Below are 27,000 nucleotides of genomic sequence, written 5' to 3'. Positions count from 1 at the left end.
CCGGAGCCAGCATTCCTGACTGTAAACAATACAGGCCCGCCAAATACCAGCAGAAGGGGATCTGAGATTAAAGTATTCTAGTGTTGTTGGGCGCGTGGACGCCCGGATTGTGGCATTTGGAGGTTGTCTCTGGTGCCCAACATGATCTTGAAGCATCTTAAAACTATCCTGCCTGCTCAGGTATGCCCATTTGTGGAGCATTTCTGAATGGCCTCCGTTGTGGTATAACGTCTATCGTCCTGCTGGATATATAATATCGTTATGCTGGGTTGACCCCTATCTAAGGGAGCTCTATCGGCCCAGTGGTGTAAGCGTATGGTGGCACATGATACATGGTAGGGGCACGTGCCCTTAGCTCACCGAATGTATGGCATGCATTGGTATCCACGGGACCAAATGTCGACCGTTACCATATCCAGGTTAGCCGATCAAAGTAAGATGATTGAGAACATGCGACTTGAACGACGCAAAAAGTGCGTATGCTTGCGGTGCCCTAAACTCAGTTTTCATCGGTTTCTTGCTTTCGTTGCCCAGTCTCGTTGCCCGTTGTCACTTGTCTCGTTGCCTTCGTGAAATTTACGTGCAGTCCTGCTGTATCCTGTTTACATGGTTGGCACAGATTTTCGGGGGTGTGGGACTGCCGAATATGCTGGTGCCACTTCCCGCATTCCGACGTTAGGCAGGCTTGGGCAAATCATTATATTTTTCCGATGGACTTGCGTCGTATCGAAAGACAGGCATGGAAATGTCTACACTTTTGCTGGAGTTCATAATAATTTTTGAAAGGGTTTAGCCAAATGTCGCCGCTGCAGGGAAGAGATGAAGTGAGGTTGCAGGGCTCCCGCGACCTTCTGTACGGTGTGATTTACTACTCCAGACAAGTTTTTGGTCTAAAGCTTCTCGACATCATTTCGAGGCATTCACCCATCGATCTGTTTTGCCTTATAAGCTATCAGGGGTGTGGTTTTCTATTTAGTTAGGGGGGTGATCCAGCCCCCCTAACGTGTTAAGAAAAAGTGTCAAGCCACGTCTGTCATCACGCTGTTCGGCCCATGCCTCAAAAGGCGTCTTACTGTTGGTCAACAGTCAGTGTCGCCACCGCAACATCTTTCACGCCTCAACAATCTACCCATGCTTGCGGATCGGCAATATAACACACATATGAATCGACCTTTGTATCTAGGTGTCTGTCTGCGTACAGAAAAGGGGGTGTGCAAAGGCGCTTCCATGTGCAGCCTGGTTTTTGTTACGGAACGGCGGGAGATGCGGCCAGGCCCCGTAGAGAACCCTCCTCATGTGCTTTTGCTTTGGCGAAACAGGACGTTGCTTGCGAGCGTCAGAAATCTGATGGCGAAAAAGCTCTTATAGTAGAAGAATGGCATTGTAGAATGTTTCTCCGTCTCGTAAGAAACCTGGCATTCTCTTCACCTCTGTTTCCGACCCATGAATACTTAGCGCATCGAAGCAAGGAAGGGTGCCGCGTGCTTTTCGAGTAAATTTGGCCTTTTGCTTGTAGTAGAGACGTTGAATTCCCAGCTGTTCTGTTCAAGAAGATGCCGATCCGAACCAACGTAATTCTGAAACGTATTGCTCAGGACGGCGCTGCGAAGATCACGGCCATGACATGGTCGCACAACAACGTGAAGCTGGCCGTGTGTACCTCCGACCGGGTCGTCATCATGTTCGACGAAAACGGAGACAAGAAGGACAAGTTCTCGACCAAGCCGATCGACGCTAAAGTAATTCCGAACAGCGCGCAGACGTTCACACGAAGGTGTCTCGCATCCGTCCGCTCAGGGGCATGACGTCATGGGTCGAGCTGGCAGTGACGCTTGCCGGCTTAACAAGCTTAACAAGCTTAACGGCCCGGCTTAACAAGCCGGGCCGTGTGATAGGTACCGCTGTCAGAGGGCAGGGGTTTGCCTCTTCCTTCAATGGAAGTATCATGAATGCTTGCCCCACAACTGCCTGTAATGTTTGCCACGCGGCACACTGGCGGTCGTGCCCCCCCCCCCCCCCCCCCGCGCTGGTGTAAAACACCACAGCTGATGCGTATAAACGGTGCCTGACGTCACGACGTGGCCGCTGGGGTGGACGCAGGTCCAGACCGGAGGCAGCCGGCGCAGTGCGGTCGTTCGGTCGAAGGCAGGCCCCTCGCAGAGTGACATTTTGTATTGCAGTACGGGAAAAAGAGCTACGTGGTGAAAGGCCTGGCCTTCTCTCCGGACAGCACCAAATTGGCCATCGGCCAGTCTGACAACATCATCTTCGTCTACAAGATCGGCGAGGACTGGTAGGGCGCCCGACGGCACCTGCTTAGTAGCACGTTCATTGGCCCAGACCTCTCCAGGCTCCCACTTCAGATGTCCACCCTGTCAAATATCGTGTTTTTTCCCTGAAGATGAATGCGGTTCTTTGGAAATTTTGTGTAGGCCAGATCCGGGGGTAACCCAATCTCGTGGTCTGCACTTGGCGCTGTGTCAATCCAAGCTGACATGCAACTGGCAACCACTCCCTTGATCTCCACACAGCCCTTGCCGGTATAGCAAACGTAGCACATGGTATGTTGTTCACTTGAATCAACAAAACAGGCCCACACGCGCCTTTTTGTAGCCACATATCCGTAAATCCCACGAACTGTACTTGAACACGGACACGAATTACACTTTTTGCGTCACCATGTTCAGCGAGTGATCTGTAACGCTGTATTCAGTGTGAGTTAGATGCCATCCAGCTGTTCTTTGTCTTCCAAATTTAGCTATTTCTTGCCCTGCCAAAACCAAACGGCGGGGTAAATACCGGCGCTATTATGATTAGTCATGATGTTGGGTTGCTGAATAATCACTAAGGTGAATTATTCACTTAAATACCGGCATAACTGCATTTTTGAGGCGTGTCAGCTAGAATCTAATGTTGTACATAAAAAACTTGTTAACTGCTTCTAAAGGAACATATTTGATTATTGCGACATGTGCTATTAATGGCTAACATATCGTAGCGACTTATCATGCCGTCTATTAACCAGTTCTGTGTTGCATGGTTGGTTGGCTGCAGCAGCTCTGCATAACAATGCAGCACGCGTCGGTCACTGGACCGCGAGGCACCGGTGCACCGCGGTCCAGTGACCCGCAGCCGGCTCGCGTTCAGCGGCGAGCCGGCTGCGGCGCTGCTCTGGTGCACGTGTTGCTCCTCCCGGCCCGTTCGGCCGCCGCAGCGACGGGCGGTCCGGGCGGCCTGCGCGCGCCGCGTCCTCGCCGCTCGCGCCGCCGCGCCTGACCGCGCGCCGCGCCGCCGCAGGGGCGAGAAGAAGGTGATCTGCAACAAGTTCGTGCAGACGGCGGCCGTCACGTGCCTGGTGTGGCCGCTGGAGGGGCCGATCGTGTTCGGCCTGGCGGACGGCAAGGTGCGCGGCGCCAACGTCAAGTCCAACAAGTCGCAGACGCTCTACCAGACCGAGTCGTACGTCGTCTCGCTGGCGCCCAAGTGAGTGGGCTGGTGACGGGCGGCCGCCGGCCGGCCGGCGTCATGCTCGTCGCGCGCTGTGGCGACGGGGCGCACGTGCGGTTTAGGTACGGGTTTGTGGAATTCGCTTGACCTTGCTGTGGGAACGACAATCATGGTTTGCCCGCAGTGGTCTGTGAGCAACAAGTAAGGCAAGACAAGCACCAGCCTGAAATGACATATGTTGGAAGCTAGTCTCCAAGGGGAGAGCGGCTCTGACCTGCACTACTCTCTTCGCGTTAATTCCGAGCACGTCGTGTTGTGTTGTAAGTGTTGCGTTGTGTGTGTTGCCGTTGTCTGTGTTGTGAGGCCGAGTGGCTGCTGATTGTCCCCCGTTCGGCGCCGACGCTGAGTGCGCTCCTGCACCGCAGCTCCAGCGGCACGGCATTCCTCTCGGGCCACGCCGACGGCGCCGTGGTACGCTTCTACGTGTCCAAGGACGATGAGCAGCTGCCGCAGGTGAGCCGGAGCCGCGGCCGGCGGGGCGGCGCCAGCTCCGGTCCCAGGGTGCGGACGGAGCCGCGGCCGACGGGGCGGCGCCAGCTCCGGTCCCAGGGTGCGGACGGGGCCGCGGCCGGCGGGGCGGCGCCAGCTCCGGTCCCAGGGTGCGGACGGAGCCGCGGCCGACGGGGCGGCGCCAGCTCCGGTCCCAGGGTGCGGACGGGGGCCGCGGCCGGCGGGGCGGCGCCAGCTCCGGTCCCAGGGTGCGGACGGGGCCGCGGCCGGCGGGGCGGCGCCAGCTCCGGTCCCAGGGTGCGGACGGGGCCGCGGCCGGCGGGGCGGCGCCAGCTCCGGTCCCAGGGTGCGGACGGAGCCGCGGCCGGCGGGGCGGCGCCAGCTCCGGTCCTAGGGTGCGGACGGGGCCGCGGCCGACTGCCGCACTGCCGGCCGATCAGCTGAGCAACACTCCCCGCCAGAGCAGTGTCCCTGATCTCTGTTCAACCCGTTCCCCCCGCCCAATATGGCGCACGGTATGAAGGCTGGGCTATGGGCGTCTGTGGCTGATTCTGGCTGGTTCTGTACGGTCCATGCTGCCGTGGTCGCCCTCGCCGCCGGCTGCCCGCCGCCGTCCCCTCTCTCTGTCCGTCGGTTCATGGGGCTGACCGTGCGTGCAGGGTAAGATTCTGACGCACAACGTGCCGCCCTACGCGCTCTGCTGGGCCAACAACCACATCGGCATCGGCGGCTGCGACCGCAAGTTCATCTTCTACACGAAGGTAGGCTGCAGGCGCCGGTGTCGCGGCCGGAAACGCGCCGCTGCTCGCATCAGCGGCGCGTTCGTGAGATACTCGATCATACGATGGTCATACAATGACTGAGTGATGATCCAGCGGTCCCGGACATAGCCAGACAATGTGTCTATGGCCACATGTGTCTATGGCCACATGTGGCTTCGGCCACAGACGGAGCTGAGCTCCGCCCCTGGCCGGGTTGGCGCGCCGAACGACGGCGATGTTCGGGTGGCTGTTGGGAGACGACCGGTCACGTATTTCAGAAGCTACACGTCAGTGACACCGGCACGGTAACCAGCATCAACTCGGCGTCAGAGCGTCGGAGCTGTTTTCATATGGCTTAAGCGTGTTGCGTCTGTAGGCCAACACCTTGGCCGTGCTGGACTCTGATCAGGAGCAGTGACGGCACCAGACAGGACAGGAGACAGGCGTCAGGAGGGAGGCCCTGACCATACGGGGCCCCAGTCCGGCGGCTGAGCCTGCTGACCGCCCGGCTGCCCGGCAGGAGGGTCGCCTGGGGCAGCAGTTCGACTACGCCCGAGACGACACGGAGAAGGAGCTGACGACCACCGTGTGCAGCCCCAGCGGTCAGAGCGTGGTGGTCGGCAGCTTTGACCGGTGAGAGGCTCAACGGCCGGCTGGCGGTACGCTGCTGACGGCCGGCCTCCCGCTCCCAGCCAACGGTCGGCACGCCGCCGGAGAGTCTGACGTCAGCACACTGCGCGCTCCGTCGAGACGCGCGCATCAGCTGGCTGAAGTGGAGAGCGGGTGTGTCGTTGACTGCTGGTCAGAGCTCAGAATCGGTTTTGCACGAGGCGAGCCGGCTGTTGTCCAACCCGGCCGGCCGTGGGTGTCGGCGCGTCGGCCGGGCGGCGCGCCCTGACGGCAGCGGACGCTGTCGACAGGCTGCGCGTCTTCGACTGGAGCCCGCGGCGCAACCTCTGGGAGGAGTCCAAGGTGAAGGAAATCAAGAACCTGTACACGGTCACCAGCCTGACGTGGAAGCGGGACGGCTCACGCGTCGTCTGCGGCAGCCTGTGCGGCTCCGTCGAGCTCTTCGACTCGGCGCTCAAGTCAGTCACGTCGCTTGGCTATTGGGCGCCCTCCCCCCCCTCCCCCCCCCCATCCCCCCGCGCTGGCATCGGTGCTGGGGCCCCTCGCACGGACAGCTGCGTTTTATGCCAGGCTGGCCGGTTTTGACTCGCGCCGACATGCAGTGTTGGTGGTGGAGGCCCGGGTGATCCGTGTTTGTCTTGGCGTTACGCCGCGACGTGACTTTGCCGTGACGACCGAGAGGTGGCGCGGCCGGCAGTTGGCGCCATTACCGCAGAAAGGCCGGCGTTCGCCGCGCAGGGAACGCTGTGCCGCAGTGCACCAGTGCATGGCGGGTCAGTCTAACGTCGACTTGAGCGCGGATCAGGCCTGGCTGGGTGCCACCCGGCGGCTTGTGGACACTACAGCGCAAATTATGATCATTGTAAGGGGCTCCGTCTTCAGCTGCCGATTTCGAATCCGTGCGCACGGTTGAAGGTGATCCACCTCATGCCGATTGTGAAATCCGCGTTTGCAAGCTCCGCCTCCGGATCCTAGCAAGGTCCGTGCCAGGGCAATCGCAGATATAACTGGATCTACCCGATTTCAATAGGCCATGAACCTAAAGTGTAATTTTTGCTCCATCAGAACACCACACAGTTTGATTCCATTGGTGTCATGAGTTTCGTAGTTTGATTTAAAGCAGCCCAGCAATATCGCTGGTTGAACATGCTGCTATATTCAAGCGGAAGTTACCCCGGCCACTTAAGCGTAGAACGAGTCAGTACCGGGCTTTATAATCACAAACCGATTGGTAAGGTCATTCATTGGCGGCAGTCTATTCTAGCGGTTTCTGGTTTGCTCACGACCACAAGCTCGTGAGATTTGCGTCGCGCCAGGAGCGAGCGGGCAAGCTGGCGTTGTTCGAGCCGACCCCAATGGAAGGAGGTCCAAAGCAAACAACCGGCCAGCTCTGGCAGCGGGCTAAAGCATGTCCACCTGGCAGGGCTCGCTACATGATGTTTGGGTAAGGCGTCCAGAAATGACAAGGGGGCTGCGACTGCAGCGCGTCCAAATGACATCATGAGGCCGCCACTTCCGGAGGAAAAAGAAAAACAGCGCGTAGTGTTCTGTTGAGGTGGCTCGGGTGTAGATCTCACCTGCATGATAAGCCGTTCCTGGGGACAGTTCCTTTTAAAGAATGCTTTGGAGAGCAACATCCTCAAAAACCTTTCTAACGGCGTCTCATTGACGTAGCTAAGTGAGGGGGGCTTTTGAGTCATGCCCCCCTCTCCCTGAAGGGGCAGGGGACCCTGCGGACCGAAGGACTCGGTAGTTTCCGACGGTTTAAGAAACCCGTTGCGTGAAAGACGGGCCCTCTAGGCGTTGAAATGGTATGCTGAGCTTAAAAAGTTTCCAGACACGAGGCCCCAATAGCAACGAAGGGACCCCTTTGCCAGAAAGAGACCCCCTTTGCTCCGATTTGGTCTTCTCCTGGACGAAATACAGGCCAAGTCACGGCAAGGCGGTATTCTGGCACTCACGAAGTAGAATACCTGCGTACATTTTGCGAGCCGGCAACAGGCCTCAGGCCACGTACCACGGCTGCGGCTCGTCACTGACGTCGGTGTGGGTGGCTCCGTGCTTGTCACTGACCTCGGTGTGCTTGGCTCCGTGCCTGTCACTGACGTCGGTGTGGGTGGCTCCGTGCTTGTCACCGACGTCGGTGTGCTTGGCTCCGTGCTTGTCACTGACGTCGGTGTGGGTGGCTCCGTGCTTGTCACCGACGTCGGTGTGGGTGGCTCCGTGCCTGTCACCGACGTCGGTGTGCTTGGCTCCGTGCTTGTCACCGACGTCGGTGTGCTTGGCTCCGTGCTTGTCACTGACCTCGGTGTGGGTGGCTCCGTGCTTGTCACCGACGTCGGTGTGGGTGGCTCCGTGCTTGTCACCGACGTCGGTGTGCTTGGCTCCGTGCCTGTCACTGACGTCGGTGTGCTTGGCTCCGTGCTGCCGCCATCCGCGTGACGCCGAGTGATTTCTCCTTAAGAAAACAAGCACGCTCGGGGAGCAGCCAGGCGTCGTGATTTCTATCCGATACTCACCGGTGCCGGCTCGTGAGTGACCCTGTGCCGATCCGCAGGCGAGCCGTGTGGAACGACCGGTGGGAGATGACGTACGTCGGCCCGTCCCAGGTGCTCATCAAGCCGCTCAAGGGCGGCGGTCGCGGCGTCATCCTCAAGTCCCAGTACGGCTACGAGATCGAGGACGTCAAGTTCATGGGTGCGTTGGCGGGCGGGCGGCGCGCGCGTCTTCGGCGCCGGTGGCGAGTGCCCCAAGCCCGTCAGCGGCCGAGCGGCGCTGGCCGCAGCCGGGCCGCGCCGCCCGGCCGAGTCCGGCGCCCCGTGCGGCGGCGCGCCGGCGGGCTCCCTTCTGCCACGGGCTGGGGGTCGGCGGCGGTGGTCCGTGGTGTGGCGTGTCGCCGTGTCGCGCGTTGTTGTGCAGGCAGGCGTCGTTGCGGCGCCTCCGTCGGCCGTCCGGTGACTCGTCCTCCCTCGCAGGTAAGGAGCGGTACCTGGTGGCGCGCACCACCGAGACGCTGCTGGTGGGCGACCTCTCGCGCAACCTGCTCTCCGAGGTGCCCTGGATGGACACCAGCGGCAACGAGAAGTTCTTCTTCGAGAACGCCAACTGCTGCATGATCTTCAACGCCGGCGAGCTGAGCATCATCGAATACGGCAACAACGAGCTGCTGGGCTCCGTCAGGTGAGCGTTCTAGGGACTCCGTATGAGGGGAACTTGACGCAGTGACGCGCTCAGAGACGGATTAGTCACGACCAGGGACGGATTGGTCTCGGTCAGGGGCGGATTTGTAAGGACAGTGACGGATTAGTCACGGTCAAGGATGAGTTAGTCACGGTTAGAGACGGAGTTGTCTGAGTTATTGACGGATTAGTCACGGTCAGGGATGGGTTAGTCATGATCAGGGACGGATAAGTCACGGTCAGGGACGGATAAGGCATGGTCAGGGGCGGTTAAAGCACAGGCGGGGACGGATAAGTCGCGGTCAGTGATGCATAAGCCACGGTCAGGAGCGGATAAGTTACGGTCAGGAATGTGTTGGTCATGGCCAGGGATGGATTAGTCGCGGTCTGATGGATTGGTCACGGTCCGGGGCGGGTTCGTCACGGTCAGGGATGGATTGGTCGCGGTCAGGGCGGATTGGTCACGATCAGTGGTTGGTCACAGTCAGGAGTGGCTTAGTCACGGCTAGGGACAGATTGTTTACGGTCAGGGATCGATTGGTCCCGATGACGTCAAGTAGCTGTCTGGGACGTGGTCATGGCAAGGGCCGTCTGCGTCAGGGTGTTTGAATGTCCATACTTTGCATGTGAACGACCTTCCATGTCCAAGTACATTGAGGTGTCCTACGTTGTCAATTTGACGTATATTTCGCCAGCCGGTTCCCTGCTGAGCCGTGACATCCGGCACCAATAACGGGTTGCGTTAGACGGCAACCTCGGCTCTGCTTACTCATTACTGAGCTGTGGCGATAGCTGTGTGTGTGTGTGTGTGTGTGTAGGTGGATATATAGGTGTGTGTGGGTGTGTGCGCGTGCGCGTGCGCGTGCGTGGGCGTGGGCGTGTGCGTGTGCGTGTGCGTGTGCGTGTGCGTGCGCGTGTGTGTGTGCTGTGTGTGGGTGGGTGGGTGGGTGTGTGGGTGTGGGTGGGTGTGACCTTTACGTGACCTGGCCTGGGTCGGCACGTGACCGGTCCGCGACCGCCGCCAGGACCGAGTTCATGAACCCGCACTTGATCAGCGTCCGCATCAACGAGCGCAGTCAGAAGGGTGTCGAGGACAACAAGAAGATGGCCTACCTGGTGGACCTGAAGACCATCACCATCAGTGAGTGGGGTCCGGAATAGCCCGCGGGACGCGAGGCAGTCACAAGTCACAACGAGAAGGCCCCTCCCCCCCCCCCCCCACACACACACACTTTCCCCGTTACGAGGCCGCCCCTGGTCAGTCCGCCAATCAGGTTTTAGAACCCCGCCCGTACAGCCCTTTCTGCCCCGGATATCTGTAGGGAGTCCTGAACGGCACTTGCGTGCAGCAGCCGCCCGGTGGCAGAGTAGTGGAGAGTTGCGGATATCCACTCGCTCGCCCCGTGCCGTGTCGGCTCTGCCCACCTCTGTACGCGTTCTGTGAGGCGGAGCGCGCCGGCGCGCGCCTGAGCCGTCACCGTCCGCAGTCGACCTGGTGTACGGCGTCAACCTGGGCGTGGTGTCACACGACACCAAGATCGACTGGCTGGAGCTGAACGAGACCGGCCACAAGCTGCTCTTCCGCGACAAGCGGCAGCGGCTGCAGCTGGTCGACATCGAGACCAAGACCAACACGGTCATCCTCAACTACTGCACGTTCGTTCAGGTGAGTGTGCCGTCCCAGGCACGCGGCGGTATGTGACGCAGGCGCGGTGAGCCCACGCCACGGAGGCGTGATGTGATGCGGCGGGCGCACGCATGTGTCCTGGCGCGACTGCGGCTTGTCCGAGGTGCGGCACCACTTATTCGGAATGTGACGCATTCGCGGGGGGGGGGGGGCGGGGGGCCGGACCATGCGTGTGGCGTCGAGGATCAGCCGGCGAGAGTGTCAGCGGAGTGGTGCGCTGCCGGCGCGTGACGCTGACTGGGTGATGTTGGCCGTTGTCATGATGAAGGCGCCCGTGGCTGCTCACCCCAGGCCGCGCTGACCCGTCCACCGCTGTCCGCAGTGGGTGCCCGGCAGCGACGTGGTGGTGGCGCAGAGCCAGTCCAACCTCTGCATCTGGTACAACATCGACGCCCCGGAGAGGGTCACCATGTTCCCCATCAAGGGCGACATCATCGACATCGACCGCAGCGACAACAAGACCGAGGCAAGTGGCCGGCCGGCCCGCGCCGGGCACCGCGGCACCCGTTCCGAACCCAGGTCTAGAGCTGAGGCCGGGAGGATCGCGGGGGCCGGGCTGCTGCGGTCTTCCCGCTCGGACAATTCCCTCGAGCGGCAGCTCGTACCGCGCTCTGGTCGGAGCGGGCGGGGACCTGTACGCAGATATCCCGGCGTCGTCCAGCGCCGCCCGTCCCGTGACGCCGTCGCGCGCGCCGCCCCGCAGGTGATCGTGCAGGACAGCCGCCAGGAGTACTCGTACACGCTGGACGAGGGCCTGATCGAGTTCGGGACGGCCATCGACGACGGCGACCTGCTGCGCGCCATGAACTTCCTCGAGTCGCTGGAGCTGACGCCCGAGGCCGAGGCCATGTGGCGCACCCTCGGCCGGCTGGCCGTCGAGAGCGAGCAGCTGCACATAGGTCGGTCCCGCCGCACGGTCCGCGGCGCCGCACGGTCCCCGGCGCCCACCAGTCGGCCTGCGGTCGCCGTGTTGTCGGGCGCGCCGCCCTGATAGCACGGCCTCGGCACGGCGATGGTTCAGGCGTTGGGATGCCGTGAGTTGGTCGCGAAGCGCAGCCATGCGTGCTCGCTGTGTTTATTTGGCAAGCACCACTTGTTCTACGGAGTTTTGTTGGCTGTTGTGTACCGTGGTTGTTGTAACCTTCCGGGGCTGCCACTGGAGAGGCCTGCCCCAGCAATACGCCAGCCCAGCGCCGCTCTTTCCTCGAAAGACGGCTCACTGAACGCTGGCGCGTGTTGCCGCGGCTTCTTTCCATGCCCTACCTGATGTAGTCGGAAGGCTCAACATCATTGGTGTTCGTCCGCCACCGAGCTGTCTGGTGTGTCGCTCCGCGGTGCGCCGGTGCTGCCACCTGTAGACCGCGCGCCGGTGCCGGCTGCGAACCGGCCGCCTCCTCTGCCGCCTGTCGAGCTCCACTAACACGGCCGCCGGCGCCGCCAGCCGAGCGGTGTTTCGCCGCGCTCGGGGACGTCTCCAAGGCCAAGTACCTGCGGGAGATCATCATGCTGGCCGAGCAGGTGGCGCAGAAGCTCGGTGAGGGCCGGGCGGCGGGGCGCCCGTCTCGGGCATTGGACCGGCCGCCCAGTGCGCCTCGCCCGACAGACTCAGGGTCGCCCCAGCGTACCGCCGCTGCATGAGCTCTGTGGCGAGCATTTCGTGTGCGGTGTTAGATCAAGTAGCCAAATTACGGCCTGTCGAATCTCATAGCCGAGCTGCCGCGATTCTCATGCGTGATGATGACGACAGTTCCTAGCGTAGTTCATGAACGGACCGGTGCGATTACTGTCACCCTATGCTAGACGCCGCAGTGGGATGTATGTGGTAACCTCCCTTGGACACCGTGTCGTGGAGACCGCCAGTCTCGTTGTTGGCTTTCTCCCGTTTGTAGAAGAACCTTCCCCGCTACAGTGAATAGCCGCACCCCAAGATGGATCGTTTGAGTCAGGTGATGCAGCAGGCACTGCCCTGTCTGCTTCGTTATTTCTATGGCGTTGGGATGATTGCCGTCATTTCCTTCTGTCATGTATGTTGGCCGGCCACGCTACTTTGACGTTGAGGTGGTCATGCTTTGATCATTTCTCCTTGTGCAGGTCATGGTGACGGAATGGACTTTTACGAGGTGAAGGCGCGCATGGCCGTCTTCAACCGACAGTTCAAGGACGCCGAGGCCATCTACCTGGACAACAACCAGGTGGACAGCGTCATCCGCATGTACCAGAACATGAACAAGTGGGAGGAAGGTGCGTGGACGGGTGGTCAGTGGCCTGTGTGCGCGCAGGTGTAAGCGGTCTTCTCAAGTCTGATGGAACGAGGTCAATGACCAAACACGATGTCTAACGACGGGCTTTGGTTGGTAGACCAGTAGGCGCCTTGGCATCCAAGCCCTGTCACATGACCTGACCTGGTGGGGGGCGCCTCAGCCGCGCTGGCGGCCGGCGGCGCGTCGGTGTGCAGCGCCGCCCGTCGCGGACGCCACTCCTCTGACGGCGCGCCGTCCCGCAGCGCTGAACGTAGCCGAGACGCGGCGGCACCCGGACCTGCCGCAGCTGCGCGCCAACTACCACCAGTGGCTGATGACCACCCGGCAGGAGGAGAAGGCCGGCGAACTCAAGGAGCAGGAAGGCGACTACCTGCACGCCGTGCAGCTGTACCTGCGCAGCGGCCTGCCGGCCAAGGCCGCCAGGTGGGGCACCGTCAGGGGTCGCTGCTCTCACGCTCACTGCACTGTCCGGCGCCCGCCGGAGTGGCGTTTCAGGTCAGATCTGCCAGGGGATGGGGTCGGCGCGGGTCAGACGGGCGGGTGGGGTGTGACGCACTCCGACCGTCGCCCGCCGGCGCATCCGCTCCCACGGACGGGAGAGCAGCGCGTGGTCTGTCCGCGGACGCCCCGCTGGCGGCACGCGGAGGGGGCCGGCCTGCGGCGGTGCGGTCGGCTCTGTCCGCCCCGCCGCGCCTGCTGCGGCGGCTCCATCTGCTGCCGGCCGCTGAGCGCGCCCGCTCCGGCCCCCAGGGTGACGCTCAACACGCCCGACCTGGCCAACAACGTGGGCCTCATCAACGGCATCGCGCAGGCGCTCATCACGGCCGAGCTGTTCGAGAAGGCCGGCGAGATGTACGAGCGCGTCAACGAGCTGGAGCCGGCGCTCGACTGCTACCGCAAAGGCAACGCCTACTCGCGCTGCGTGGCGCTTGCCCGCTCCAACTTCCCCGCAGGTGGGTCTCCGGCCGCGGCCCGAGTCGCCGCCGGCCCCGCACGCCGCCGGCCCCGGCCTAGTGAGTTGTCGGGGTGGTCCGCGCGTCTAGGGCGGACGCGGCCGCGGGCGGGTGCCAGCGCCCGGGACTGGCCGGTGTACGTCTGTCGGCAGTGGTGGTGCAGCTGGAGGAGGAGTGGGGCGACCACCTGGTCTCCAAGCGCGAGCTGGACGCCGCCATCAACCACTACATCGAGGCGGGCAAGACCATCAAGGCGCTGGACGCGGCTGTGCATGCGCGCCAGTGGAAGAAGGCCATGCAGATAGTACAGGTGGGCGGGGCGCGAGGGGGACACGAGCCAGGCAGGCCTCAGTCTTTTGCAGTTTTCGGGGATAGTATCACTGCTTTTACATTGATAGTCTATGTTGGTGTTGGGGTTTTCTCGTGCATAATGGTGAAGTTTGTTTCTGTGTTTGTGTTCACCTCGTTTTCCTTTTCCACGATCCTTCTCCTGCGCTCCTGAAGGGGTACATGTCCGAAAATCCTGGAGCTGTGCAGAAAAAGAAGAAGAAGAAGAAGAAACAGGTTCGAATCGTCCGCACCTCGTAAATATTGCTTGCTCATGGGCGGCTGCGCTCCACGAGTACATCCTTAAGTCGATAACTGTGACGTCATCCTCGCACGAACATCCTGAAACGTAGGCGGCGGATCCGTTGCACACGTCCCATCCTCAGCGAGCTCTGAGCCAGGGTCACGGCGAGACGTCATCCCATTGTTTCTGATTGACGCAACCACCCGACGCGTCCCGCTGGCTGCCAGCCGGCCCTTCACGTCCTGCCGACGTGAGGTCTGCTGTCAGCCTGCGCACCAGCGTTCGGTGCTCCGCTCTCGGCGGTCCCCGGCAGTCGGGCCGACTCAGCACTGACCGCACACGGCCTCGGCCGCAGGCGGCCGGCGGCGACCAGGATATCTCGCCCTACCTGCTCAAGCTGGGCGGCCACTTCGCCCAGATCGGCGACCACGCCACCGCCGAGAAGCTCTTCATGGACGGCGGCATGTTCAAGGAGGCCATCGAGATGTACAACAACGCAGGTGGGCGAGCCGGCGGCGGCGCTGCCGGCCGGCCTGACGACGCCGGCCGGCCGGAGCGCCGCTCTGACGGCGGATGCATTGTCATCACCGCACGGGTCCCAGCAACTTTGTCTGTTCTCAACAACCAGCTGAGCGTGGCGCCCGTGGGTGACGGAGGCCCCGTCGACCATCCTTGGCAATACCTCTCCAAATCATCGCGATGGGTGTATTTCTAGTCACAGAAGTGCGTGGACGCAGTCCCAGAAGTGCTGAGTCGCAGAAATGCTAATCAATGCAAAACAATGCAGCCCGTGAGAAGCGCGCATCAGCTGGCCTGTCCAATTGACAGTGTGGACAGCGGATGATGTCTACGGTCCACGCTGCACATCTGTGAAGCGTGCATCATCTGGCTAGTCCAGTGAGCAGTGTGGGCGGCGGATAATGTCCATGGTCCACACTGCAGTGATCGGGTTTGCGCGCCCCGCGAGCAAACAGCTTGAACCATGGCTGCGTAGACCGCGAAGGGTGCGCGCGCGGTACGAGGCCGCCGCTGCCGCCGCCGTCCGCAGCAGGCGTCACCGACCGTTGAGCCGGCCCGCTGCGCGCCCCAGCAGCGCCTGACGGCCGCGGCCCCTGTGCGCCTTATCCCGGCAGGCAAGTGGGACAAGGCGTACTCGATCGCGCGCCAGTACATGCAGCCGGAGGAGGTGAGCCACATGTACATCCAGCAGGCGGCCCAGCTGGAGGAGCAGGGCAAGTTCCGCGACGCCGAGAAGCTCTACATCACTGTGCAGGAGCCCGACCTGGCCATCACCATGTACAAGAAGCAGCGACAGTACGATCACGTGAGTGCGGCGCGGGTCCCGTCGGTGCGAGGACGTCCCGCCAGAGCGCGTCGTTGGTGAGCCGCGTGAGAGGTGTTGCGGGTCACAACACATCTACACATCTACAGTCACATCTACAGTATCTTGTGAGCCACAGCACATGTACAGCCATAGCTTGTGACCAATGTGACGCGTGCGGTGTCGATGTGCAGTGTTACTTTACGCCACGCGCGAGGTCTTCATGACGCCTCGCCCAGTCTTCGCACCGTGTCTCGCGCCGTTGCGTTCGCCGGGGTCGGGTGTTGCCTTGACCGAGCGCCGGTGGGCGGCCGGGACAGGCTGCGTGTCGGACGGCGGTCGTGCCCGCAGATGATGCGGCTGGTGACGGAGCACCATCCGGAGCTGGTCAACCAGACGCACGTGCACCTGGGCGGCGAGCTGGAGAACGAGAACAACTACAAGGAGGCCGAGAAGCACTACGTGGCCGGCGGCGACTGGAAGGCGGCGGTCAACATGTGGCGGGGTCTGGAGAGCTGGGAGGATGCCTTCAGGGTGAGTGGGGCGCGGCCGGCCGGTGGCAGCCGGCCGCGGAGGGCGCCCGGTCGCGCTCTGTGGCACTACTATCGTCTCGCAGCGACTTCTCGGCTTCTGCGTGCCGTTGCCGGCCGTCGACGGTGGTGATTATGCTGTGTCGGCGACTCTCATGCTACATTCATGTGCGTCTTCTAAGCATCCTCCCCCCCCCCCCCCTCCCCCCCCCCCCCCCGCCAGCAGTATGCCCTCTCCAGACCCGGAATCCAAGCGAGCCTCCCACAGTCGGCCCGTGTCCGTTGGCGGCCGCCGGAGCTCGCGGCGCGCGGCCTGCCGCCCCGTCGGCCGCCCTGACCGGCCGCCGCCGCGCCGCCAGGTGGCCAAAAACTCGGGCGGCAACAACGCGGCCAAGCAGGTGTCGTACCTGTGGGCGCGCACCATGGGCGGCGAGTCGGCCGTCAAGCTGCTGCGCAAGCTCGGCTACCTGGACCAGTGCATCGAGTACGCCTGCGAGAGCCTCCAGGTGGGGGACGGCGCCTCCGCCGCGGCGGCCGGGGACGGGCCCGCGCCGCAGCCCCCTAGCTGGACTGGGATGTGCGTGTCATGGGAGGAGCTGATGCACAGTGCTGCTGAGGGGCAGACGTCCGAGCGGGGCCGCGTCGGGGACAGTTGTCCTGTTAGCCGGAGTACGGGCTGGCGCCGGCCGGACTTGGGTGGTGCCGGCCGGACTTGGGTGGTGCCGGGCGAACGTGGGTGGTGCCGGCCGGACGTGGGTGGCGCCGGCCGGACTTGGGTGGTGCCGGGCGGACATGGGTGGTGCCTGGCGGACGTGGGTGGCGCCGGCCGGACTTGGGTGGTGCCGGGCGGACGTGGATGGTGTCGGCCGGACGTGGATGGTGCCGGCCGGACGTGGGTGGCGCCGGCCGGACTTGGGTGGTGCCGGGCAGACTCGAGTGACGCCGGTCGGGCGTGGGCGGCTTCGTCCCGTCCTCCTCCCGCCGCCCCGACGGCCGCCCCTGACGCTGACCGATCGGCTTCAGTTCGACTTCGCGTTCGAGCTGGCTAAGGGGAGCCAGGCGAGTAAGACCCAGGAGATCCATTACAAGCAAGCCATGGCGCTGGAGGACGACGGCAAGTTCCCCGACGCCGAGGAGGCCTTCATCCGGGCCGGCAAGCCGCGTGAGGCTGTGCTCATGTGAGTCCCAGCCTTCAGTTCCAGCTCACCCCTGTTGTGAACACCGGACCCGGCCGGCCGTGGGTCACTGCCGTGTTGCGGCCTCTCGAGTGTAGATCAGCTGGGTCTGGCGGACCGGTTGGTGGCCCGAGAATGCTCTGTGTGAGAGGTTGGACTGAGAGGTGATCGTAAATTGCTTGGCCGTTGGACTTGGACACTTAGGGCCCAATGGGCAAATGTATGGAGATGGGAGGATGTTCTCTGTGCTCCTACCCCTTTGTTCCGCTCATGACATTCGTCATTACATGTTCTAAAGCGCGCCGGAAGGTTTTTGCCAACTCACACGCGACTCTATGACAAACAGTAAATAATCTCATTCCTCAAGTGTGTTCGCACCAGCCCTGCGAATGCCAGTGAGCGTCACAGTCCGCGTGCGTTTCCGTGGACGCGAGGTGCGCATTTTCGACGGGCCGCGGACGGAACCGGAGCGTCGCAGTCGGGGCGGATCACGCACCACGTAGACACGGCGCGGCTCGGCCGGGACTGCCGGGCGCGTGACAGCGAGCCGCCTCGGGTGCGGAGGGGCGTCGGCTGCCACTGTCCGGGGACGGCGCCGGCTGAGCCCGGCGCCCGCTGACCGCCCTCCGCCGGCCGCCAGGTACGTGCACAACCAGCAGTGGCCGGCGGCGCAGCGCGTGGCGGAAAACTACGACCCGGACTCGGTGCCCGACATCCTGGTGGGCCAGGCGCGCCAGGCGTTCCAGGAGCAGAACTACAGCAAGTTCGAGTCGCTGCTGCTGCGCGCCGGCCGCTCGGAGATGGCCATCGGCCTTTACAAGGTGAGCGCCGTCTGGCGGGCCCGCGCGCCGCACGAGCCGCCGGCCGCCGGTGCCGGCCCCTGGTGTGTTTAGTCTCGCGGCGCCTCCGCGCACGGCTGCCCGGCGGCGGTGTGCCTGCCGCCGCCGTCTGCGGGTGATGTCCGTTGTGAGCGCCGCGCGGCGACGGCGCTGACTGGGCGGCGGGCGTGACCGACTGTGATGTCAGCGCCTGTCGGATGTCCTGGCCGCGAATGAGCTCTGCGCGCGTCGTGCGTCGCTCTCGATAAACAACGCGCGTGGTATTGTCGGACGCCCGTGTCGTGCGTGGTCGGCGATGTGACGGCCTTCGGCTCCCGTCCGGTGTCGGGGCGGAGGGAGAGGTCCGAGAGCCGGCACCAGCCCACTGACGCGCCGCCGCCGGCCGCCGCCAGGAGGCCAACATGTGGCAGGAGGCGCTGCGGGTGTGCCGCGAGTACGCGCCGCACAAGCTGGACGAGCTGCAGGAGGAGTACGACAAGAACGTGATGAAGCAGACCGGCACCAGCACGGCCAGCGGCGACGTCAAGCTGCTGCTGGAGCAGGCCGCCAAGTGGGAGCAGACGGACGATGTCGCCAAGGCTATCGACTGCTACATGAAGGTAGGCGCCCGGCCGTGCGACGCCACTCATGTTCACACACCCTCGACGCAGCACTTCCTCCTGGAACACGAAATATGCCACGGATAGCCGACAACGAGCCATTAATTCTGTCCGGCGTCCCGTGCCATGAACAGCCATGGGGATGGGGCAGGGTGGGGAAACGCGGTAGGTGTGCGGGGAAGAGAGTAAAAAGTATTACCAATCGATTTGTAGTATGTAACGCCAAAGGGATAACGCAAAATTGTTGCCACAGAGGGGAAAATGCTAGGCTTTGTTGACGGTGGTGGGGGCGGGGGGGCTTGCCCCTGACCTTGCCTCCGGTGCCCACGAAAAACGAGCAGAATGGGCCTGTTTGCGCGCGCACACCAACACGGTCCTCCGGTACTCTGACCAGGGATGAGCCAGGGGGCGAAGCCCGCGCTGCGTCGTGCCGCGGGGTCCACCGTCCGAGCACGGTTTTGACAGGATGGCCCACTGGTTAAACCCATGGATAGCTGGGCTCAGGTGCGACGCTCCGGCGCTACGCAAGCCATGCCGCCGCGGCAGGCTCGGCACTGACTTCGGCGTCAGCGGTCTCCCTGACTGCCAGACAGTGTCCACCTGGCTGCTCCAGTGCTCCGCACCAGGGGCGTGCCGGACACGGCTTCTGAAAATTGGTTTCATCGCGAGATCTGTTGACGCTAAGGTCGGAGTCCCTGTCAGCACGGCGTGTTACAGGGACACCTCCGCCACGAGAGGTGCCGAAATCTTAGTATCATATTGTTCCAGCCTGTTAACCGAATAGTGCTGCTTATGTCGCACGCACCAGCGGCGTCCTCACGCAGCCGGCCGTGTTAGATGGTTTTCTCTCCTCTTGCTGAGGAAGCTGGACGCCTGAAGAGCTGACCGGGCGGCTGAGTCAGGACCCGGGTCCCGAACCCACTGCGGCGGCTGCTCGCTGTGAGACTCAGCCGTGCTCTAGCCACTTCGCCACCGGGATGACGCGTTAGCAGATGACGCTCGTCTTCCTCTCAAAACCCGGTCATGACCTGCATCAGCAGCACACGCGCACGACACATGCTGATTGCATAACAGTTCGCACCGCCCTCATCACGCTTTGCCTCTTAAGCAGCGTGCTGCAGCGGGCCCACAGCTCGGTGCTAGCTCGCGGCCGCCTGCATCGTGGGGATGCCCGAACGCCTTCGTCGTCGCCGTAGGTCGGGAGGGGGGGGGGGGGCGCTGACCTACAGTCAGTGATGGCTGTCTGAGCTGGCGACGGACGGCTGGAGAGGGTGCCGACGGCCCTGCGGACGGGGCCGCGCGTGTGCCGGCCGGTCGGCGGTGCGGCTGCGCGTGTGCCGGCCTCGGCCGGCGGCGAGGCCCGCTCTCCGCCCGGGGCAACTGGCCCGGCGGCGCCGTCTGACGCCCCCAGGGCTAACGGCGCTCCCCCGGGCCGGCAGATCAACCCGTCCATGACGCAGGACCGCGCCATCGTGGAGAGGGCCTGGACCAGCGCCGCCGAGCTGGCCATCAAGTTTCTCGGCGCCGTCAAAGGGCCGAAGCTGGCCGCCGAGCTTGGTAGGCGCGCCGCCGCCGCCGCCGCCGCCGCTGCCGCCGCCACATCAGGCGACTTATGTCTGACGCATGCTTGGTTTCTTGCTGCCAACCGTAGACGGAGGATAGATACGAGATGGACGCGAAAGATAGAAGAGAATGGCGAAAATTGTAGGGACTATGTGCTCCATATAGCCTTTTGGGAGGTGATATGAGCATTGAGGTTTCCTTCCATCGCTGATTTGCTTGATCAGTTCCTTAAAAATCCTAGTTATAAGTCATAATGGGAAGAGTAGACCAGTGAAACGCAGTTAATGAAAGCACTTGCAGTAAATGTACATCATACTCATAACAACCGTAAGCCCTGCTAGAATCCATGCCCTGTGTCAGGCAGAACTAATAGTAAGTTAGCGGTTATAAGCCAAATGGCATGAGCTGTGCCCCGGAGCCGTCACAGGAGTGGGCAGCGCGGCCAGTCAGCGCGGCCGGGCAGCGCGGCCGGGCAGCGCGGCCCTGCCGGAGCGCTGTCCGGTGTTGGCAGCCGTGGCGCCGGCCCGGTCCTGACGCGGCTCTGCTGGCCGCCGCAGGCAAACGTCTGCTGGAGATCGGCGCTAACAACGCGGCCGCCCAGGTGTTCCTCGGCTCGGACAACATCAAGGAGGCGATCAAGGCGCTGGTGCTGGCCTCCGAGTGGGACAAGGCCAAGAAAATCGCGCAGGAGATGGACCCCAGGTCAACCGTCTGGGGGTCACGCAGCGACCAGCCGTCCCCAATGCGACCCCCGAGGAGGGGAGGGGGTATCCGCCAGCCTGTGTGTGTCGAGGCTGCGTGCTGGCCAGCTGCTCAGAGACCGCCGCCCGCCTACAAAACGCAGTCTTTGAGCGTGGCGTCATGAGCGGTGACAACACAAAAATGACGATGTGTATGTCGCTAGGCAGCATTGCTTTTTTAGAATCAGGAACGTGCTAATGCCTGACTAGTTTAGTAACGGCATACGCTTTGCATCTTGAGCTGTCTGCGCCATGGATAAGCATGTTATGCGTGACGCCATTGATTGAGCGAGTGGCATTTGGGGCAAAAAGGACGGAGTGCGACTAACTTGGAAACAAATGGAACACAAACTGGGCAACTATTTCCTGCGTACGCTTTTATCACATTTTGTCCTTCCTTCTGTACGCGCCAGTTTAAGGGAGTTGCATTGCTAAAAGTTGTTCAGTGTTACTTTTCTAGAACAGGCACACCATGCTGTTTAAAGGAACCATTGTTCGCTCCTTCTACGCTCGAGGCGTCGTCCTCCTACCCCCCCCCCCCCCCCAAACCTCCGATTCTGCATCGGCGTCAGGGGTCACCACTCTGAAGGCTGGGTGGAGGACAGGTTAGATTCCCGGCTGGCCCCCTCCCCCCGTGGCGACACCCGCGACGCGGCGGCGCCTGCCCGCTCGTCTCACGGCGTCCCGTCCCCGCCGGCAGCCTCCTGAAGGCCGTGGAGGAGAAGTACAAGGAGTTCCTCAAGAACGAGGGCCAGGCGGACGCCCTGGCCAGCGTGGACGTCATCCAGGGTCTGGACATGTTCGTCCAGAAGGGTGCGTACGTCCGCCGGCTGCCGTCGCTGATGTCGCGCGGACATGGATGTGGCCCGGACACGTTTGTCCAGGAGGGGGCTTTCGAAGTCACCCCCGAAAGCTCTATGACGTGGTGTCGATGATCGGCGCCGTTGGTGGCTGCTGGATACGTGACAGTGGGTGGACAGCAGTGGGTGCTCGTCCAAAACAGGGACACCATCGCTGGCTCAGCTGGAGCTCACGCACTGGAGGTTTCACGTGTTAGCGTTAGTACGAAAATCAGCGTGCCCGGTGTCATGGCGTTATCCATGAAGTGATGGCTTCAAACAAGTAAAATGAGCGTTCTTTAACGTGCGTAACAGTTACCAGATGCGGGGATACTCCCTCATTGACGTGACCTCACGGGCGCACGGGTTGCAGTGCCGTTGCGGAAATCGTCCGTGTCGTGATGCCTCTGTCAGTTCGTCCCCGCACCTGCAGTTTTTCCATCACTGTTAACAGTGTCTGGAAAACGACCACGCGTCGACTGCACTGTGGCGTTGTTCGCATCGCCGCTTTGCTGCGGACCTTCTGTGTGAGTGCGGCGGCGAGGGTCCTATTGTCGTCGGTCGGGTGGCGGCGCGGCGTCACCGGCCGGCGGCGGCGTGGGCGGCGCGCTGACGCCGGCCTCCCCTGCTGCCGTCAGGTCAGTGGCAGAAGTGTATCGAGATGGCCAAGGAGCACGGATCGCAGGTGCTGCACAAGTACCTGGCCCTGTACGCCGCGCACCTGATCAAGGTGAGGAGCCGGCCGAGGGGTACGGCGGCTCCCCGACGACTGCCCCCTCCCCCCCCCCCCCCCTGGTGCTGCCGCCCTACGCTGCGACCGCTGGGCCAACGACAACCCCGTGGCAGCTGTTGCTGCTACTGTTGCTGTCAGGGTCTCATCCGCTGGTATCATTGGGTTCTTGGCTCATTCTCTCGCCTCTCTCTTGGCTGCTGCAGACCGACGTCATGTGCGTGTTGGCTTGCGGCATGATTTTAAAATCAGGCTCGGGCGGCATAACGACATAAAGATAACTGCCCTACTTAGAATACCACCCCCAACGGTTCGTTAAGTGACTGGACTCAGAGCTGCCTATGTTCTAACGCGGCTGGGTGTATACGTTGTGCGTTTGAGGCGTATGCCCTGAATTCACCTTCCGAGCGGTGCCGTTTCAGCCGATCGAACAAGATGTTCTCTCCGGCTTTCTCTATCAAACAGGCCTGCGGATGGATCCCGTTTGTGCTACACAATACCACAGCATGACGGGCCTTTGCCAGGTCGCCCTGTTTTGCTCAGTTGTCAGCTGACTTACAGCCAGCAGGGCCTGACTGCACGCTGTGGGACTCGTGCTCAGCGGCACTGGGCCACGGTCGCATGGTCTGTCCTCCACGCCGAGCGAGTACCGAAATATCAGGGTAGGTTCCGAACGTTCCGCCCATCGCTGCCCACACCCTATCAGTGGTGCAGGGTGTGGCCGTGCGTGGCCGGGGAGTCAGGGGTGCCGGGGTCTTCGGAGCGCGTGAGGCCGCTCGTCGTCTTCACCTGCGCTCACCTCGTGACCGCAGGAGAACTCGCCGGTCGAGGCTCTCAAGCTGTACGTCAAGAACGGCGCGCCGGCCCAGCCGCAGAACTACAACATCTACAAGTACATCACGGTCAGCATGTTCGGCCAGCACGCGCTGGCCACGGCCGAGAGCTACAAGGTGTGGTCGGAGCTCCGCGAGTTTCTGTTTGACCTGGTGAGTGGCGCCGTGCCGTGGCCGCAGTGGGCGCCGGCGTTAGTGCTCGGTCGTCCGCGGCTCGGCGAGCGATGGGTTTGGACGGCCTACTCGTGGCTCAGTTTGTCGTGTGCCTTCGCGTGATTGCGAACGCCGATCAGCAGCGGCTGAAGGCCCAGTGAACACCGTTGGATTGTGGATGACCCCCCCCCCCCGCGGTTCGTGAATCTTGGATAATATGTGTGGCTGCGTGGCGCTGGTGGAGCCAGCTTTCAGCGGAGGCTGCCGCGGATTGGTCTGGGCTCTGGGCTCGTGCGCTGTCACGTTAGAACTCGGCTGCTTCTGCCCGGGCAATTATGGGCAGCTAGTAAGGCAGCGCGCATCTGAGCTGACACACGTATACATGATGTATCTCGGTGGCACGCGAACCTCGCTTCGTCGAAGGCCGCGTTGGGTGCCACAGCCGTGTCATGGTGACAGGTCGGGAGGTGCTGTACTGTTCCTGGACTCACTACGGCCGCCTGCAGTCCACGTGCGCCGTGACTCCCCCGCGGCCGTGCGCCCAGTGTGCACGGTCGTGCTGAGCGAGACAGGCGACGCTGACGCCGGCGCCGCCTGCGCCGCAGGTGGGCAACATGAACCACTCGGCCGAGGCCGGCTCAGCGGTACACGAGGCGTTCCAGACCATGCTGTTCGTGGCCCACCTGCTGGCCACCCGGTCGGCCGCCTACGGCGCCGACCAGCTGACCATGATCGCCAGCAAGATCTCGGTGGCGCTACTGCGCTACACCGAGCTGGTGCCCGCCGACAAGGCCTTCTTCGAGGCCGGCGTCGACGCTAAGGTGGGAGCAGCGGCGGCGGCAGCAGCGGTTCGAACCGGCGCCTGTGCCGGCGGTGTCGGTACCGCGGCGGCCGGGCCGGCGGCGGCGGCGGCCCGGACCGGCGCCTGTGCCGGTGGTGCCGGTACTGCAGCGGCCCGGACCGGCGCCTGTGCCGGCGGTGTCGGTACTGCAGCGGCCCGGACCGGCGCCGCCGCCGGCGGTGTCGGTACTGCAGCGGCCCGGACCGGCGCCTGTGCCGGCGGTGTCGGTACTGCAGCGGCCCGGACCGGCGCCTGTGCCGGCGGTGTCGGTACTGCAGCGGCCCGGACCGGCGCCTGTGCCGGCGGTGTCGGTACTGCAGCGGCCCGGACCGGCGCCTGTGCCGGCGGTGTCGGTACCGCGGCGGCCGGACCGGCGGCGGTGGCCGACATAGCCCGGTGCCGGGCCGGGGTGGTGGCTCGTACGCAGGGCCTTGTGTGGCGTAGTACGCTCAGAGGTGCATATTCTCGTGGGTGACACATGCCTTGGCGAAGGCGGAGGTGCAGCGAATTCGGCTGGTGGTCATGTCGTGGTCCGCGGTCCCCTTCTGTGTGTATATTGTTAACATGTGAAACTCGTCAGTGACTCCCAAATTATGTTTGGTAATGGTGCCGGTGGGCAGCGTGCCATGGTACATACTTGTGTGGGCAGATGTCACGATGCCAGACATATTCCAATATCCGTTGGCATGATCACTATGGAGGACCTCGCCTGCAGGTCTATTCTGCTGTAACACGCCAGGTTGGAAACTCACCCGTCTGCGATATACCGTGGTGTTCGCTGCACCCATCAAATGGCTCCTGAACTGCGTCTTGCCGTAACTGAGCAAAAGCCTTTCGATTCTTAAGTGTCGTCAGTCGCCGTCGCTGCGCCAGACCCGTCTGTGCTGCGCCAAGTCTGTCTGAGCCCGGCCGCTCGGTCGCGACCAATCTGAGTCCACGTGTGTGTCCGGTGGTGCACAGAAGGTGGGCTGGGAGAACATGGCGTTCGTCTGCTGGAACCACTTCCTGGACCTGTGCGAGGCCATCGAGGAGGGCTCGCTCGACACCATCGACCACAGCGACTTCGCCAACACGGACGTGCCGTTCGAGATCCCGCTGCCGCCCAAGGCCAACGTCGAGCAGAGCGACACCGAGAGCGCCAAGGAGTGGGTGCTGGCCGTCAGCATGGACCAGTCGGTGGAGCAGGTGAGGAGCGGCCCGGCCGGCGGCCGGCGGCGGCGGGCGCCACCTCGCGCGGCGCCCGGTGCCCGGCCGGGTCCACCACCGGCGAGCGCGGGCCGTCCCATGACGCCGCCGTTGGCAAAGCTGACTGCAGTGTGCCGTGAGTCGGAGCTGGGGCGGGCGGTTGGGCAGCGCCGACTGTGTGACCCAGCTTCGCGGTCTAGCGGTCGCACCGGGCCGTAAGCCCGCTCTGCTTGCGAACCTGAAGCCGCTGTGTGGTGTCCCGCGCGTGCCGCTGCGGCGGCCGAGCTGTACTGACCGCCGGCCCGGCGCTCGTGTGGCCCGCAGGAGCTGCCACAGGACGAGCGCGGCTGCTACGCCGCCAGCCTCCTCAACCCGGACGGTAGCAAGTCGCCGCCGTGCGTCGTCACCGGCTACCCGGTGCTCAAGAACAAGATGGAGTTCCAGTACGGCAAGGTGAGGGGTGCTAGCCGTCGAGTCGGGACCAGTGTCGGGGCCGCCTGCCGCTCCGGCCTCGCTCGAGCTCTCGCTGACGACGGCGGGTGACAGCGGGCGCTCACGTCTCCCGTCGCCAGCTCGCTGTCTTGTCCACCGGCTGGCATCCGTTCTGGCGTCGAAGCCGCCGTCCATGCCAGTTCGAACTGTGCGGCGGGTGCCGCGGAGCACGGTCGGCCCAGTCCTCACTGGCCAGCCGCTCGTGCAGCTCAGTTACTGGAGCGTCGGGGCACTCTGACCCGGCGCTGACCCATGGCGGCAGGTCAGTACCGCATTCCGGAACCGCAGACCGCATTCCGGAACCGTGTATGACTCGCATGTGGCGCACGTGTGACTCGTCTTTGACGGTCAGTCGGTAACTGATCCTGACGGACAAGCTGAGGCGGGGGAGGTCGAGCCATACTCGCAGCGTTTTGTGACACGTGCGGTGATTTATTGATAAAAAAATTCGAGGGGGCTCCGCGCCACGCCATGGCTATTGTGGGTTCTGAACCGAAAACCACCTCAAGGGAATAGCTGGGGTGGTAGATATTCGGCCAGGTTTTTTTCTAAAAAAATTGAACAGAATTGTACGCAATGTCCGGTGCTGGTGATTCATTGTGCCTGCAATGTGCACTGTCCACGAGCATGCGACTTGTGGCAGTCCGCGGTTTTCATTGTACAAATGTGCTGGTTTCCGTGCGGACAAGGGCTGATCTCAGCCCAGCTGACGCTGCAGCATTGGCCACCGACCAGAGCCCGTGACGTCACGCTGCTGGCGGGCGCCCCTGACGCGTCGTTCGCCCGCCCGCCGCCAGGTGGCCAACAAGGACGACTGGAACTCGCTGGTGATGACGGCCAAGATGACCAACAGCGTGGAGCTGACGGATGTGCTCCGCTTCGTCGGCACGTGGGCCGGCACCGGGCAGCAGGGCTACGCCTTCAAGTAGTGCCCGTCAGCCGCACCCAGGCCGCCGGCAGGCCCGACCCGACCGGTGGTCTCATGAGACGCGTTTCTCGCGTCGGCTTTCGCTGATCTCGTGTTGCCGGTCTGCGTGTGTTACGGGCGGAGGCGCCCGCGCCACCGCCGCGCGGTCACGTCGCCGCTGTTTTTTTCGTAGGGATTTCGAACGTTAGCACGTCACACCGCTGTCATTGTATACATTCCGTGAAGCTCGCTAA

The 27,000-nt window shown here is 62.9% G+C and overlaps 1 protein-coding gene across 1 annotated transcript; it reads left to right on the top strand.

The window, feature by feature from the left end:
* The first annotated feature begins 51 nt into the window (after nucleotides 1-51).
* On the top strand, nucleotides 52-26,929 carry LOC119089490 (intraflagellar transport protein 172 homolog). The gene is made up of 35 exons (XM_037212214.1): nucleotides 52-180; nucleotides 1,596-1,739; nucleotides 2,181-2,293; nucleotides 3,298-3,483; nucleotides 3,873-3,960; nucleotides 4,617-4,718; nucleotides 5,239-5,351; nucleotides 5,639-5,806; nucleotides 7,906-8,045; nucleotides 8,324-8,528; nucleotides 9,553-9,668; nucleotides 10,015-10,193; nucleotides 10,537-10,680; nucleotides 10,918-11,113; nucleotides 11,656-11,748; nucleotides 12,306-12,455; nucleotides 12,718-12,898; nucleotides 13,226-13,428; nucleotides 13,581-13,738; nucleotides 14,355-14,499; nucleotides 15,133-15,323; nucleotides 15,672-15,854; nucleotides 16,210-16,356; nucleotides 16,874-17,028; nucleotides 17,666-17,846; nucleotides 18,257-18,463; nucleotides 19,903-20,020; nucleotides 20,584-20,728; nucleotides 21,467-21,579; nucleotides 22,244-22,335; nucleotides 23,148-23,321; nucleotides 23,927-24,142; nucleotides 25,123-25,347; nucleotides 25,672-25,800; nucleotides 26,637-26,929. The coding sequence occupies exons 1-35, from the start codon at nucleotides 142-144 to the stop codon at nucleotides 26,766-26,768; spliced, it is 5,271 nt and encodes a 1,756-aa protein (XP_037068109.1). The 5' UTR covers nucleotides 52-141; the 3' UTR covers nucleotides 26,769-26,929.
* Nucleotides 26,930-27,000: the final 71 nt, after the last annotated feature.

The sequence above is a fragment of the Pollicipes pollicipes genome, unplaced genomic scaffold (genome assembly GCF_011947565.3).
Source record: "Pollicipes pollicipes isolate AB1234 unplaced genomic scaffold, Ppol_2.1 Scaffold_3087;HRSCAF=3621_pilon_pilon_pilon, whole genome shotgun sequence".
Classification (NCBI taxonomy): Eukaryota; Metazoa; Arthropoda; class Thecostraca; order Pollicipedomorpha; family Pollicipedidae; genus Pollicipes; species Pollicipes pollicipes.
This window is presented reverse-complemented; position numbering and strand designations above follow the sequence as displayed.